This window comes from Hirundo rustica, chromosome 1 (assembly GCF_015227805.2).
Source record: "Hirundo rustica isolate bHirRus1 chromosome 1, bHirRus1.pri.v3, whole genome shotgun sequence".
Classification (NCBI taxonomy): Eukaryota; Metazoa; Chordata; class Aves; order Passeriformes; family Hirundinidae; genus Hirundo; species Hirundo rustica.
In genome coordinates, this window is record NC_053450.1 from 130,398,460 (window position 1) to 130,414,208 (window position 15,749).

The 15,749-nt window shown below is 37.9% G+C and overlaps 1 protein-coding gene across 4 annotated transcripts in view; it reads right to left on the bottom strand.

Moving 5' to 3' along the window:
- Positions 1-23: 23 nt before the first annotated feature.
- Positions 24-15,749, bottom strand: part of GLCCI1 (glucocorticoid induced 1) — a 53,938-nt gene continuing 38,212 nt past the window's right edge. For 2 of the 4 annotated variants that reach the window (XM_040069361.2, XM_040069352.2), the window contains exons 6-8: positions 10,045-10,255; positions 3,974-4,094; positions 24-2,906 (exon numbers count right to left, since the gene is read on the bottom strand). In XM_040069361.2, coding sequence (XP_039925295.1) covers positions 2,558-2,906; positions 3,974-4,094; positions 10,045-10,255 — 681 coding nt within the window. In that variant the 3' untranslated portion in view covers positions 24-2,557. The remainder of the gene's footprint in view (positions 2,907-3,973; positions 4,095-10,044; positions 10,256-15,749) is intronic. The other 2 variants (XM_058421238.1, XM_058421236.1) reach the window with 1 other exon arrangement.

The following is a 15,749-nucleotide window of genomic DNA, read 5'->3' on the forward strand; positions in this document are numbered from 1 at the left end:
CTTTTGTGTGTTGTCCCCACCACTTTTTTTTAACTATAATTTTTATTTAAATAAGACACAGGAACTTCTATATTGAAAAAAATACAAAACAAAAGCCACACTTTCCTTGTGTAAAGCAATATTGTGTGATAACTTGAACACTGTTCAGCACAGTGGCTAGAAATAACAGTACAACTATGTACAAAACTTTAAACAGTATTTGACAAATTTCTACAGCTGGATGTAGAATACAATTGAGATAAACAACTGCTGGGAAATTTACATGGCAAAGCATTAGCTTTAACACATTTGGTTCAAAATCTTCAATTCTGCTAAGAACAAATGTGCATTTTAATTAATATTTAGTTTCTCATGGAAAAAATATAAAGAACATGTAATGGCATTGCAAATATTGTACAGAGTTCAGCACTGATCTAAAAACCACTCATCATATCCCCTGGTAACCTAACACCAATAGCTGAGACTACAATTTCTTACCTGGACATACCAGAGCATAAAAAGGTCATCATACTGCAATGTTAGTCTAAAAAGAAAAATATTAAAAGGAATTGATACTTACATCACGAGTATTTTCTCCCCTTTATCTTCAGTCTATAAAATATATAGTGTTTTCACCTAGGCCTGAGATTAGTAGGGTTAAAGATGGCTGTTGTGTTTCAAGAAGCTTTTTCACATAAAAATGGTTAGAGACAGACCTCTGCAAGGGGAGTCAAAAAAACAGTGGATGTTTTATAGGCTTCAAATTCCACCTTGTAAGACAGCATTAACAAAAACTCAGTAAAATAAAAAGGAAGTAATGCTTTATCTCCAAATAAAGCACATATCTAGTGAGTAGTTACCGGTGGCTCACTCTCGTCCCCCTCCAATCTCATCTTCAAAAGCAGAAAAAAACATAAAAGAGCATGTTTAAATGCTCCTAGTAGCTGCAGGGTACTAATCTCTTCAATTCCTGAAAAAGGTGAACCTTATTCTCTTAGGAGCAGACAGCATAAATGTAGTTCCACCGAGCTGAAAGCAATGGAGCAAGAACATCAAGTTTACTTTGCCTTTGGTGTCCTCTTTGTATCAGAGGAAATTATCTCTGAAAGCAATGCTCCTCTTTTTCCAGTACAATAGAAGAGCACTCCAAACCAAATCTTGCCATGTACTATTTTGAGAAAGTGTCCAGCCTGCAAAACCAGGATTATTTTACATGGAGTTTTCTTTTATTCACACTTAAGGAGGGGGGAAAGCACACTTCTACACATACAGCTTTAAGTAACTGAAAGTTATGGGAGAAGCTTTAAGTAACATGAACTTAAAACTATTGTTTTCCCCACCCCTCTTAGGACACCCACTTGCTACTTCTGGACTTCCATCCAAACACAATTACTCACTACATAAATAAAACGCTGCTCATCTAACACTGCTCAACAAAATCTGAAAGCCTATTTCCAACCAGCAAATGAATGAACATTTCCAAAAGAGAAACTAAACATTAATTTGACTTTTAGACGGTAACAGTAGCATTTCACATCCTTAACTGCCAACAAAAACCATGAGAGGAAATCCCCAATCGCACCCCCCCTCCCCCCCGAAACCTGAAAGAATTTGTCCTTTAACAAAAACATTCTTGTCTTTCAAAATCCTCTCACACACTATGTGGAATGTTTCTCATGTACAGCCTAGTACTGAACACTTTATTTGCAACAGTTTAACAGTCATTAACTGAGCAACACCTGAAACCTTTAAATGCCACAATTTTACATCTATTGAAATGACAGTAAATGCAACAGTTGTTTTACTTGTAAGCACATGACAAAGTGATATACATCACAGATTTGCTGGTTCTCCTCATGTTCACCCATGCCCAGGGTCATCATTCACCTGGATCTGAATGCACTTATTCCAAGAAAGTGGAATGTAATGAGGAAATATAATGCATAAAACAAGGAAAGGCAAAAGAGTGATGTTCCCTCTTTAGCTTTGTAGCTGTAAAGTATCTTATATTCCAATATGATATACATTCCAAGTTACCTGAGTTTACACTTCAAGAGAAGTACCTGAAGCTAGGCCATAGGGTGGGCACTGTGCAACTGCTGTGGCCATTTTTTTTTTTTTTTTTTTGCATTGTGTGTATTACAGAAGTTAGAAACATAAACACCTGGATCAATTGTAAACATAATCCTGAAGTACAGTATTTTCCATAGGACACAACACAGCAAGACATTTTCTATTCAGACAGGCAACATTTTTTTATATATAGAGAGAGCTTATTTATACTGTAGAATCTGAAACAGAACACAGGACACAGTACTAATCTGGTCAAACGTACTATGAAATGCATAGTCTCCACTTAAAATGCTTAATGTAATATGGATTCTGCAGGCATTACTGCTTTCTCACAAAAAAAATGCTGAATATGGATTCTGTCCCTGCCAATAACAGTGTTGAGATATTTTTTTGAATGCTGCTAAGTATTCCACGGTGTTCTGAAAGGTTGCCACCTCATGCAGACGTATCTGAACTAGGATCTCCTCACTCCTTGTCTCAGGGCAGAGACCTGCTCCACCTTGCTCTAGATTAACACATAGCTCTGAGGAGAGGAATGGTCTTCAGTCTGAATTTCTTGCAAAAGCGGCTGCTGCTGCTGGGACGGTTGCTGTACCGGGATCTCTGGGGAGTCCATTGTGCTGGTGTCATCTGACAGAGATGAGAAAGAGACCCGAGACGAAAGCTGCTCAACAGTCAGGGTGCTCAAACCTGTGCTTTGACCAGAGTTTGGAGAGTTCTTCAGCGTCAGGTCTGAAGCGGGAAGGAGGGGGCCCAGAAGTTTTACAGGACAGAAAGCTGATCCGGTTGGGATGAAATTAACCTTGTTTTTGTCAGGACATGAAAAGAGAGGGGCTGAGACAGGCTGACGAGACCTACAACAAGAAAAAAAGATTATATATCTGTCCAGCTGAGATGTTTCTCACATTATGAACTTTGTGGTTCTATACATTACTAAAATGTGAATGACAAGGGAATGGGATTAATTGGACAGAGGGGCAAACATCTTCCATATTGGTAGTCAGCTAACTGATCCACAGCATTAAAAATAGCACCATCACAAAAAATGACCTGGTAATTACTGGACAAACATGCAACTTCCAGCAAGAAAAATCGGCAGTACATATGCACGTGAAAAAATGCCACGGTTAATTTAGAATGGCACAAATTCTTCTTTGATAAGTGATGCAGCAACAACATGTTTAGTCATTTTAAATTCCTTTGAGGACCTCCATAAAACAGACCTCTCATTTCCCATATTCCTTAATTTGTCTGGAGGCTTTTTCCACAACCCAATATTGCTCCCTTTACCACCCAGCAGGTAACGAATGCTGTTAGAGCAAGAAACGTCCCCTCCTAAATTCTTTCATCCACAGGAGCTTAGCATGCAACCTCAACAGCATGTGCTGTGCTCAAATACTGCTGGGTCTAGGGGAAAAAGACGTGATGTCCACAAGTTTAATTTCCAACTTCTTGCTCAGCAAAAATATTGAGCAAAGCCTATGCCATAAGCATACTACCACCTACAAACACTTTACGAATGTTTCATTCCATTTTCTATGTTTTATACACATCAAAGTGCAACCTATGCTTGAAACTGGTAATTAGGACAAGGGGAGTTTTTGCTTAAGCTATGAAAATTTAAAATGTTAAAAAAAATAAGTGGAAAGAGGTTTATATAAATGCTTAGGAAATTAATGTACCTGATCTTTCCTGCTTGGATTTTTGTTGCCTTTTATAAATGCACAAAAAGAGGTAAAAGACTCCATTTTCTCTTCACATCAATGTAAACACTTGAACTTCTCTTCTGCACAAACTATAATAATAGTTTGCTCCTGAAAAACCCATCAGCTGGAATAGTTTATTCATCTGCAGTTGAATAGGCTCAGTAAACAGGTTTACTGCTTTGCAGATACCAGCTGATATAAAAGGCATTACTTACGACATTTCCTCAAAGACCTTCACTCGCTCACATCCCTCTGGGGGCTCTCGTTTGAACATGTAGCTGTTGTTTGGTTTGGGAGATGAGGCATACTTGGGCAACGGTGAGCTACTCCCACTGTCTGAAAATTTAAAGCAGTTATATTACTAGAGATTGAGAGTGCTTTTTAACTAAATTCGATTTCCAAACAAGATGCCTTTTTTCACAATTTAGCCACTATGCTGGTTTGCTTCTACCACAACGCTTCCTTTATTGAGGGTTACTTCTAACACCTTTGTACAGCGCATTTCTTCTGAGTATCAGCTTCAGTACAGCAGCAATCTATTGTATAACAACACGTAACAGGAGGATATTTTTTATCCAGAACACTGCAATCAGAACAAAGCAGAGCTGTGATCCTGCAAACAAATACATTCTTTATTACACAGTTCAAAAACCATAAATGAACAAGGTAATATGCATAATACATGCAGAAGATTTATGAGTGGTAATGATAAAACACCTCACTGTATAAACAGTGTTATTAAAGATATGTGTATACAGCTTGTATCTTATTTTAAAACGTAATTCTTCACTGGAATATTGACCTCATTAGTCTCATGAGCAGCTCAGAAGTTGCAAGGAAATAAAATACATTTGTAACACACACACTGTTACCTCATCATTACAATGTCTTATTTTACTTGCTTCACAGTTGTGAAGTTGCTTTAGTATCTAGAATAAAACTTCCACGGCTTAATTCTCTCATCATTACTGGCAATATAATAAAGGTATTCTTCATAACTCCACTTGTGTGTGTATTTTAACCAGACACACTTTGAATTATAGGTGTGAAGATCTAGGACAAAAGGCAATGGGCAGATTTATTTGTACTTCTCAAAGTATGACAGAAGGCTCAAGTCTGGTAATGACAGAAGCACAGAAGTTTGAAATATTAAGACTATGAAAGGGCTCACTTTAAAGTCATGCTGACAACTTGATAGTAAATGCATTAAGGAAATAAAGTAGGTACAGAAATAGTTATCCACAGAAAATTAGCTTTCTGCAGTGGCTTCTACCTTTTCAAAGAGCAACACCTCTCCTAGGGTAGTATTACTGGTTCCCCATTCCCTGCTTCGGATTACAATTAAAAAATGAAATAGCAAAATTAACGAGGACCCACCAACTTACAAATACACCTTAATTGGAGAGAAACAGTTGCTCTTGCTTTAATTCTTTTGAAGTCTTTCCACTAATGTGGAGTACATTACTTTTAACTTAAGTTTATAACCTTTATTTACTTTCCTGTTATGCATGTGTGTTGCCTTTTCAGCTATCCAAGCTTCAAGCACTATGATCTAACATGACCAAAGTGGACAGATTTGTCTTTAATGGCTTGCAAAGAGTAACTACACAAACTATTACATTATCATGACTCAAATACAAAGGCTAATCATTAGATGTTTTGAAACATTTCTGCTTCCTCTTACAACAAGAAACAAATCAACTCAAATGTCATACTTCCCTTTGAAGATTTATTATGAAAGATATGAGATAAAAAAAATGCTGAAGTGAACCTCAGTAGCACATTGATTATTCAGCTCTTTGCTGCTGTGGAGTGAATACAGAACTTCTATTTACAGAATTTTTGGTGTTAACTACGAAGGCAGAAAATGCTTAGAGACGATACAGATATTTGCCAAGTTGGGAGCATGATGGTCCTGTTGGCATCTTTCCACTGCTGGCACACACCACTCATTCCAAACACAGAAATCATTAACAGAACCCAGACAGTTTGTTTCCTCCTTCTAATATTTAAAATTGAAGATCCAAGTTTCTATTTAAAAAATTAGAGACATAAAATGTACTACTGTTCATTCCACCAAATAGTGGAAAACCATGGCAGTACATCCAAGGAAAGAATCAAACAGAATTCAAAGTTAAGTCAGTTCTTGGAAGATTTAAGAGTCTTGTCTACTAGCCAGTTCAGCTTTCAATCAAGTTTTGGGTTTAGTTAGCCCTGCCTGGCTGAAACTTTATATGCAAGCCAGCTGCTAAACAAGTCTCTCTCTTTACCCTCCTGCTTTTAAAGCTTACCAAGTTGTTAAGATTTTCATTCTGACCAAAAGCATGGCACACACTATTTGAAGAACACGTGGTTTTTGGTTGTGAGGAGATTCGCACGTACAAGCCGGGTGCTGGGAGAGAACAGAAGGGACTGGGAACACAAGCCACGAGTTAAAGTGACAAGAGGTGGAATTCACAGCTTAAGCCAGTCTTCACTTGTGTATCCTGTAAACTCTGCAGTGCTAAACTGCCCCAAATTAAATCCCTGAGGACACAGCAACTCCATGTGTACTGTCTGAGTGTTTGATGTGCGCGTCTGCTGAGCTGAGGCCCCAGGGCCGAGCCCTCCAGTCCCACCAGCAGGGGGCGCCCTGCCGGCGTGTCCCAGCCCACCCATCCCATTTCACCCCATTCCATCCCATTCTGCCCTATCAGCCCCATTCCATCCCATTCCATCCCATTCTGCCCCATCAGCCCCATTTCACCCCATTCCATCCCATTCTGACCCATCAGCCCCATTTCACCCCATTCCATCCCATTCTGACCCATCAGCCCCATTCCATCCCATTCCATCCCATTCTGCCCCATCAGCCCCATTCCATCCCATTCTGCCCCATCAGCCCCATTTCACCCCATTCCATCCCATCCTGCCCCATCAGCCCCATTTCACCCCATTCCATCCCATTCCGCCCCATTCCACTCTGCTGACAGCGATTGAGCATGGAATCGTTAAAAGGAGTTTCCCTGCCACAGGCGCACAGCAGACAATATGGAGCCTTATCACATGGAATTTCTGGACATATATTTAAAACACATATATTCTGTTACCTAGAAAACATTTTAAGAGTTTCATTAAAACACTAAAAACGCTGTTTTAATCCTAATACCAGAAATTATAGCTTGCACATATTAGAATGACAAAAGAGGTAACAAAAAAAAAAAAAAAAAAAAAAAAAAAAAAAAAAAAAAAAAAAAAAAAAAAAAAATCCGTGAAACAGCTTTTTGAGTGACTATACTTTAAAAAGAAACTTGGCCAGCGAGCCTTGGGCTAACTTTTGATAGGTTCAAAAATAACTAATAAGACTATCCAAAGACTTCACTATCAACCTTCCTTTGAAAAACTATGAATCAGATGCCCAGAATTTAGCAAGCATTTTCATAAACATGTTACTTGTACGAGTCTGCTAGCAACAGTGGTACTGAATGCTGTGTAAAGGCACCTAAATCAAAATCCCTGAAAAACACGGTATACAACCTATATTTGTACAAAGAAACCCCTTCAGATTTCATCTGCTTGTACCTTCAGATGCCTTTGAATTTCACCTGTGTCATAGTTGCTGAGGATGCTATGTAGGGACATGAATTACAGTTTCATGGACCAGAGTATCACAGAACAAATCTACTGAAACCAGTAATTTTAACACAAAATCATAAAGCCAGGTGCCATGAAAATAACATTCTTTCCCAGCCCTTCCTTTTCTGCTCTAATCAATACTGTGTAGTAGCACTGCTCTGTTCAAAGGAATATTGTGGGCTTTTTCTGAAAATTAGCTTTCACTTGCTTTTGAAAAATTCTATTATTTAACAGCTTCTTGCAGAAAGGTAAACCCAACAGTTGATAGAGTCCAAAGGGCAGCTGGGAGAGCCTCAGGCCAAAGCACAGCTTTGCACAGGAAGTAAAAGATGCTTTAGGAATGTAAAGCAGTGCTGTGTCTGTACAGAGCACTGCCTCCTCTCACTGCTTATGTCTCTCAGTCAAATTAACCTTCCTTCCCTATTCAGCAACACACCCCACAACCATTAATAATGCTGGTAACTCCATTTTTAATGGTAAAGCCAAGTTATTTCCATCAAGAGGAAAACTAAACCTTTAGAAAAGTAACAAGAAAATATTGTCAAAACATCTGCATTTGGTTACACAATGCATATTTCCAAACTTAACAGGCCTCGCAAAAAAACTGATGATGGTTTTACTCCAGCTTACAAAAGCCTTTAAAACGAAGGTGTGAAAGCCTTCCCAAGTTTTTATTGTATAGAGCAATTGAAATCCACAACAAATGTAATGAACTGTCCCTCAAACTTGCTATTCTGCTGAGATTTCCACCCATATCCCTCATTTATCTATAATTCAGTGATTTTAAAGTAACATTCAGAACAACTGCCCTGTAGTATCTGGATGACATGAGAGAAAAACAGCACCTTTCTGACAATACTTTTATAGCCTCTGAACAAATTACTTTCTCTTGGAGAACTGCTACATATTTTCCTAGTTTTTACCTTGCCCTTAGAGAATTAAGTTGTGATGAGAAGTTCAAGCTTTTATCTTTCATATGCACAGTATTACATACATTACTTAAGCTAATTTTAAAATGCCATTATGATTACTTAAAACACTGGCTGTTTATCATCATCACCTACACACTTCTCCTGGAGAAGACTTTTGATACAAGCCTAGCATTAAAGCCAGTCTTAAAACCAAAATCCACAAATAACCATCTACTCATAAATTTCACTCCAGCCAGCTGTTCAAAATATCCAAGGCAGGAGATTAAAAAGCCTTGAAAAGCATTAAAAAGGCTAGATGCACTATTTCAAACTGTCTTCACTCGCTACTGCCAATAAATGAACCACTGAAAATTCCCATTACTGTGATAAAGGAATACTAACTGCAAAAGGAATTATTCATTTCCTTACTTTTTAACTTATATTTGTTATCAGGACATATATGAACCGATTTACCTGTTAAGATGGTTTTTTGTGTGCTAATACTTTAGTTGATGTTTCTAGAGTGATTCAGTCTTGGCAACATATTAAAATTCACATGCATAGTCTAAGAAAGAGGAGTATAGTGGGGGGGCAAGCTAATATCACTTATTTTTGGAGGATAGCCAGCTATCATGTTGAGATAAGACTTTTACTTTAATGTGGTTAATTTACACACTTGCACACACACATACTCCATTCAGGGTTCTGGGCAGATGGATTTGTTTTCCACTATTTCCTTTTAAATCCAAGATGGGGAAAAAATACTTTTCAGAAATCAAGCAAAGCTAGTATTTCTCCTGCTGACTTCTGCAATCCTATTCCCAATCACTTTAATTATTAATAAACAGATAGTATTTACCAAAAAACCACTTAACCTTACTTATAACCTCAAAACACTGCTATCTTTAGCTCATTGGTAAATATATGCTTTATCTTAGAAGTTTTCATTTCCTCTGTGAAACTTACTCCTCCTAGCTTGCATGATTTACCCAAATCCTACATCTTCCACACTGAAGTCCATGTTTCAGCTAGCTGACCAGAAGCACAAGGGTAATCTTATTAGTAAACAGTTGTCAGAAAAAACAGCCTTTTTTACACTGATGCCTATATTCTCGTATTCTCGTATTCCCATGTCTGTCAGTAAATCTTAATTACTGAAACTCTAGTTGTATTGTACTCCTACTCTAAAACCAAACAACATTTTACAGACTTTGAAAAAAACGCAGGCTATTGATAAACGCATAAATTATTCAGAATTTTTGAGCTGCTATGCAGCATACACAGAGAAGTAATTACTCTCCAACAGGTTGTTCAAACAGGTATCTGAGCTTCTCACCAAATAGCTTCAAGTGGAATGTAAGAGTTCAGAAGCAGTTCTTTTAAAAACAGTCCAAAACTTCATCACCATTTTGAACAGCAAGCAACTCACTTATGATAAATACACCGTCTACACAAACGTTCCTGAAATTTTTCTTAAATGTAAACATGTTAGAGTCTCAATTCTTCACATCAGAATCTTCACAAATAGTTAACTCTTTGCTGTGCTCCTCTGACGTATTTATGGAAGATGTTTGTGAAGTTCCACAAACAAGAGGGAAAAAGATATGTAAACAAACAAAACCAATTTTCAGATAAATCCTCAATCCCTCCACAATCATCAAACAAAAACAAAAACTGATGTAATGAGTAAAATGAAGGTAGTTGTAAAAGCATGACACCACATGCCTCCCACAGGTAAAGGCAGGCCATTCTACTCTCACCTTTATCACGGTCATAGAGCAGATCTTCTGTTGAACAGGGACTCCCATCCTGAGATTCAGGAGGGCAAAAGGGAGAGACACACGGAGAGTGACTGCTGCAGCTGCTGCTGCGCTCCTGGACAGATGGAGTCTGAGTGTCAATGCTCCGGGTACTACTGCTACGATAGTGAGCAGGTAACGGCGCCCTTCGGCCGTCAGGGATATCCAAAGGCTGCAAGAGAAACGAGCACTTCATGTTACAGAGCAAAGATCAAACTCACAAGCAATGTCAGCCTGTAACACTCCTAAGTAAAGTCCTCAAGAAGAACAAACATGGCATTTTTGAAAGAACAGGATCTCACACAAGAAAATAATGCAGTGTACAATGGATACAACACACATTAATTACAGGGAGTACTGGGGCAATATGCACGCATTCCAATGCAAAGTTAACATCACACTTCAACACGTGCCAGTGTTGTTCTTACGGTTTTTTCAATAGTTTAAAAAAAGCAAACCTCCCTCACTAATTATATTTAGTACTACAATTTTCCATAAAGGTCACTGCTATTATAAAACAAAAACAAGTACCCCGACAGAGTTCGCATTTGGATAAAAGGGAAAGTAGAAAATGTCAAATACAATGGCATACTATTGCCATAACAACCGACTAAATCACAATTATAAAAGGAAACCATGCAAGTTTTGCTAGCAAGTTGTAATTGTCCAGCACACCCCTACATTCCATCCTTCTATAGATGATGCACACACAGGCTTGTAACAAGGCTCACAAGCTTGAGGCAAAGCTAGTAAGCTCTGACTGCCCGTATCAGCCTAGCTGGCACTGGCCAGAGTGATCCTGCATAGACATGTTCACAGCAGTAGATTGGCATGCTCTACTTACTTGTCCTTCCCAATGGAAAATTAATTTTTTAATAACGACAGTACTTCTTTAAGTGTAAGAAATCAAGGGGGAATTAGAGTCTTGCTTAGAAACAAAGGGGAAAAAATGTCTGCAAGATTTAAACAATTTTTATTCTCACTTCAGTGAGAACTGTGTCCAAACCATAAGAACAGCTTAAATGTTCTAGCTACAAAAATTAATGTCTTTTTCCTTCTCACTTCAATTGAACATTTTTATTTTATTGCCTCTCTTCCACATATATTCCAAAATTGTAACAGCTTGTTCCAGAGCCTAAAATTCAACCCAACACCTTTGCTTAGCAATGAGGACATGATTTCTATTGGCTGAGTATCACATTCTCCCATTTTCAGCAACAGTCTATCCAGAAAACCACCACATATTACAAAAGAAGCAGACATAGCAGAGCAGGAAGGTAATTTTCTTCTTAGGAGCCTTCTAGTTCATACCATTTCATATTTCAAATAAGAGCAAAGAAACACACTATAAAGAGAACATTACAGTTGCTCCATCAAATGCTGTAAGGTTTGGGCACAGCTGTGTGGTCTGTTCCAACAGCTCCGTGCACATTGCATATGCGTTACAACACGACTTGGTGTTCTATTCCCATCACCCCCAACAGGCCCTGACTCATTCAATGCACAAGACAGACCTGCAGCATTGTAGCATTTGTTACACAGACAGAAGAGAGAAAACAAGACTGAAGCTGTAGAAAGAAAAGCAGTCTCAATTATCCTAGCCAAACCAACAAAGGGGGGGAAAAAAAAAAAAAGGCAAACCCCACCCCGCCCCCACCCCACAAAGAACTGCCATGCAAAACAACATTTTTGTTTCTCTGCCACAAAATTTCTGTGAAATGTCAGGTAATCAACTGAACCATCTGCTGTCTTTTATAGCATCTCTTCTGGGTGCCCAGTTTGATTTGATACAGGTTTGATATGTACAAGTCCTCTGCATTAACAGATGCAGAAGGAGACTACAGGAGCTGCATTTTAAACTCCTAAAATGGAATGCAACATCTTGAGTTACCTGAAGAACCACACTATAGAACCCTGACGGATTTGTGTTTCCCCATCTACAAAGTGTAAATAATATCTTTCTTCTCACATAACCATGATGTAAAGTGAACAAAATTCCAGACATGCTCCTATTATAAAGAAGCAAAATCTCAGGAAAAAAAATCAGATTAATCAGATTTCTGACTTCAAAGCAAGGTGTAGCAGTAAGCATGAGGACACAAATCTAAGGAAGTGAAAAGAAAAAAAAGCAAACAGCTGCTCATTAAGGGCATACACTGTGGTCTATGTAATAGGTAAAACAAGGATTCCAGGGAGGGGAAAAAAAAACAGTAAGTGATCATATAATTAAAGACTTCAGGGTAACACAGACATTCTCCCACACCTGGAGGAACAATGTAGTCTTAGGCAGTCAGGAAGTATACCCCACATCACATATTTCAATCTCCCCTGAACTAAAGCCTGAGGTACAAAAATAATCCATATTTTTAAACACATTTAAATATACACACAAGCAGAAAAAGCTAAATATTTATCATTCTTTACAAGTGCAATAACATTTAAGGCATAGAAAATATGCCAGTTAATATCTCAGATTACTGTGCTTTTGTATTTATCTTTTCCTCAATTCTGACAAGGGCAAAAATCTCCATGAAAATATCAACTAAAAGTATTTCACTTGTTAAAAACTTTATGTATCAAACCTGATCAACTTAAAAAAATGCTTTTGAAGTTACTTTCCATGAATCATGCCCTAACTCTTCTAAAACTGAAGTTCTCACAACCTTACAAGATAAGCAAGAGGTTGTAACTAATTTGGTACAGCTGCTGTTAGTTTCCATAATGCTCAATCCATGGAAAACAACTAGAAATTTCTGCATTCTATATGCTGTTTCTTGAGGTTTTTTCCAAGTATATCCAGTCATGTATTAACCTCATGCCAAATGCATTCTGAGAGGACACTTGTCCATCCCTGCTGGATATGTGCTCTGGGACACAGTTAAATACTGCTCTCATCTCCCAGCAAAGGTACGAAAATGCGCCATTTGACAACAAGCACGCATTTCTCAATACACGATTAACATTCACCAATTTGTTTTCAGTAGCGATCTTTGTGCTGGAAAAAACCTCAACAACACTACTTAGAAGAATCAGGAATGCTACCAGTCTATAGTAATATTACCAATGGGAGTCCCTTCACAAGCTGTACATCTATTTAGGAGGCAACTTCTGGAGAGCATAATGCTATTGATTTAAAAGCTTTCCTCTAGACTGAAACACAAAGGCCAACATAGGAAAGTGCTTCTTCCTGCTGGCATCAGTGCCAATACATTTTGCACTTTTGCAAGTGCAAAAAACCATAATGTATTATAGGAAGGAACACTTGGGAAAAAAACAGTTTTCAGATGAAGGCTATGAAGATTTAAGTAAGGATCCTCTGCATCTGTGTAAAATAAACGAAGTGATTTTATTACAAGACTATGTTTCCCGACAGGCACATAAAACCACCTTGTCATCTTCTTCCAGAAACATTAGAACTCAAACAAGGAACATAGTAATCAGTTCACTTACGTTGTGTGATAGTCCATCAAGATTTCCTTATTTCTAACTACTTCTGCATACCTGATAGTCCTCATAGAATGTTTTTCCTAACAGGAGGCCTATGAATGTGTCTGTTCTGCTACAGGGCACTTTTCATGATTTTCACTGCTGTATTGCATCAGAGGGAACACCTCTTATCCCCTAATCCTACTAAATGTCCACCATCTTATTGTACCTCAGTCTCCAATGATTGTGTTGTGGAACCAAAAGCCTGCAACAACTTCACAAAAAGCTGTTCCGTCTTACAAGTTACAGTGAAAACAGACACACACCATCACACCTTGTCAGAGTTAATCAGCAAGTTATAAAAGAAGGAAACCATATCCAATAATTTTGAATAAATGCATTAGAACATGAATTAAAAGTTTATGAATAAATCTGTGGAGAAAGAGGTGATTAAGAAGTTACTCAAAAAGGACAACTTAGTTTTATGAAAGCAAAAAGGAAACACCTTCAGCTAACTAAGCAAGATGAACTATGTGAAAAAATACAGCTATGGCTAAACTGTAAAGAAAGAAATTTTTTTAATATTATGACCACTATGCAATCTCTCTAAACTTTATAGTCAACTGGATTTTGAAAAGGTAATGACACAGACACAAGTTACTAATACTCAATTATCTATATGAAATACAAAAATAACAGGACAATACCAGAGTGGTTTGGGTTTTTTTACCTTTATAGCTACAATTTTAATCATCATTAAGATGTTAATTTTTTAAAAAAAAAAAGTTTCAAAGTAGTAACAGAACTAAACAGCATGAGTAAAGACAGAAGACATATTCCAAAGCAAGAAACTGTCTTTTGACTGTGCTTTTAAAATAGTTTCTAAAAATACAAAATGCTACAGCAAGAAAGAATGGCAGAAAACTGAAAGAAAAACAAACAGGTTCACTAGCAGCGAAACCAGTGAAGTTTGGTTTCCTATGGTTTATCTTTTGTTCAGTAATTCCTAACCTTTAACCTAGCTGCCCCCACTCCCCCAGGCTAAAACACAGCTAAATTGCTGTATTAGGAGAAAGTTCACCAGCAGTAAGTTTGAGTAAATTATGATCTTGTTATGATCTTCCATAAGCAAACTGAGAACTTTTAATCTCAAAGACAGTGCTAAGAGTTCCACTCTAGGTCCCACAAGACCGGACTTCACAGAAATTAACAGTTACATAGCAGGAAACAACCCTCTGCCCACAAAGATGGACTTGACTACAAGGGCAATGTCTGATTTATGACTTTCTTTTGTGTCTGACGCTCTCGCCAGCTGAATGTTTGGAGGAAGGGTTCACTATTGCCTTGGTTGCGTAAACTGACGAGCACCTCTGGCCCAAATCCAACAATGCACTTAAGTATGTGCTTAACTGTTTTGCTGGATCAGAGTCAGTACATTCAGTAACACAGGAGAGCTCTGCATCCCAAGCAATAAGCTGTTAAAACCCAAGGACAACATTTACAAGGATGATTTGTCTGACAGATAAATGAAATATCCTCCAACTACAGGAGATTACAACCCTAGCCATAGCAACATCAATGGCGGCACTACAATCCACCCTCTTTTGCACTCTCTTTGGAGATGACACAACAAGGCTTATTGAGCTGGGCTTTCAGTTTGCATGGTTTGTTTTTTGGTTTTTTTTCTCCTTATTAGCCTGGTACAATACACATCTCTTCCAAAGAGACAAGACAGCCTTAGGAAAGAAAATTTAGCATAGAACTACTACTATAGTATTTCATTCTTAATACCACTTTGTACACACAACTAGATGTCTGGAGAGGCCAAGACTACTCCAAGACTTCTTAAGTTTGCTACTGATATGAAGAACTGCAAATACAAGGCTTTAGAATCTTAAACCTCTGACCGAAGTTTTATAGCTTGACTTGTTATTACATGGCCAGTCATTGGAAAAGCACCTACAACTTGGAGAAGATTAGAAAAAAAGTGGAGTACTTTATTCCACAGCAGAAAATTTTCACTGCCTATTTAGGAAACAGTGGCTGTAAACCAAGTATTCCGTATTTTAAGTGTTATCTAAGCACTAAACTCCTCAATGAAAAGTCCAATGCTCCAAAGCAAAGCTGCCCCATTTGTCAGTATTTCCCATACACAGATCTCCCATGACAGAGCACAGAGGTTTCACAGCAGCAAAATGGTTCACATTCAGCCTATGGGAAAAGAAAAGCATTAAAGCCAA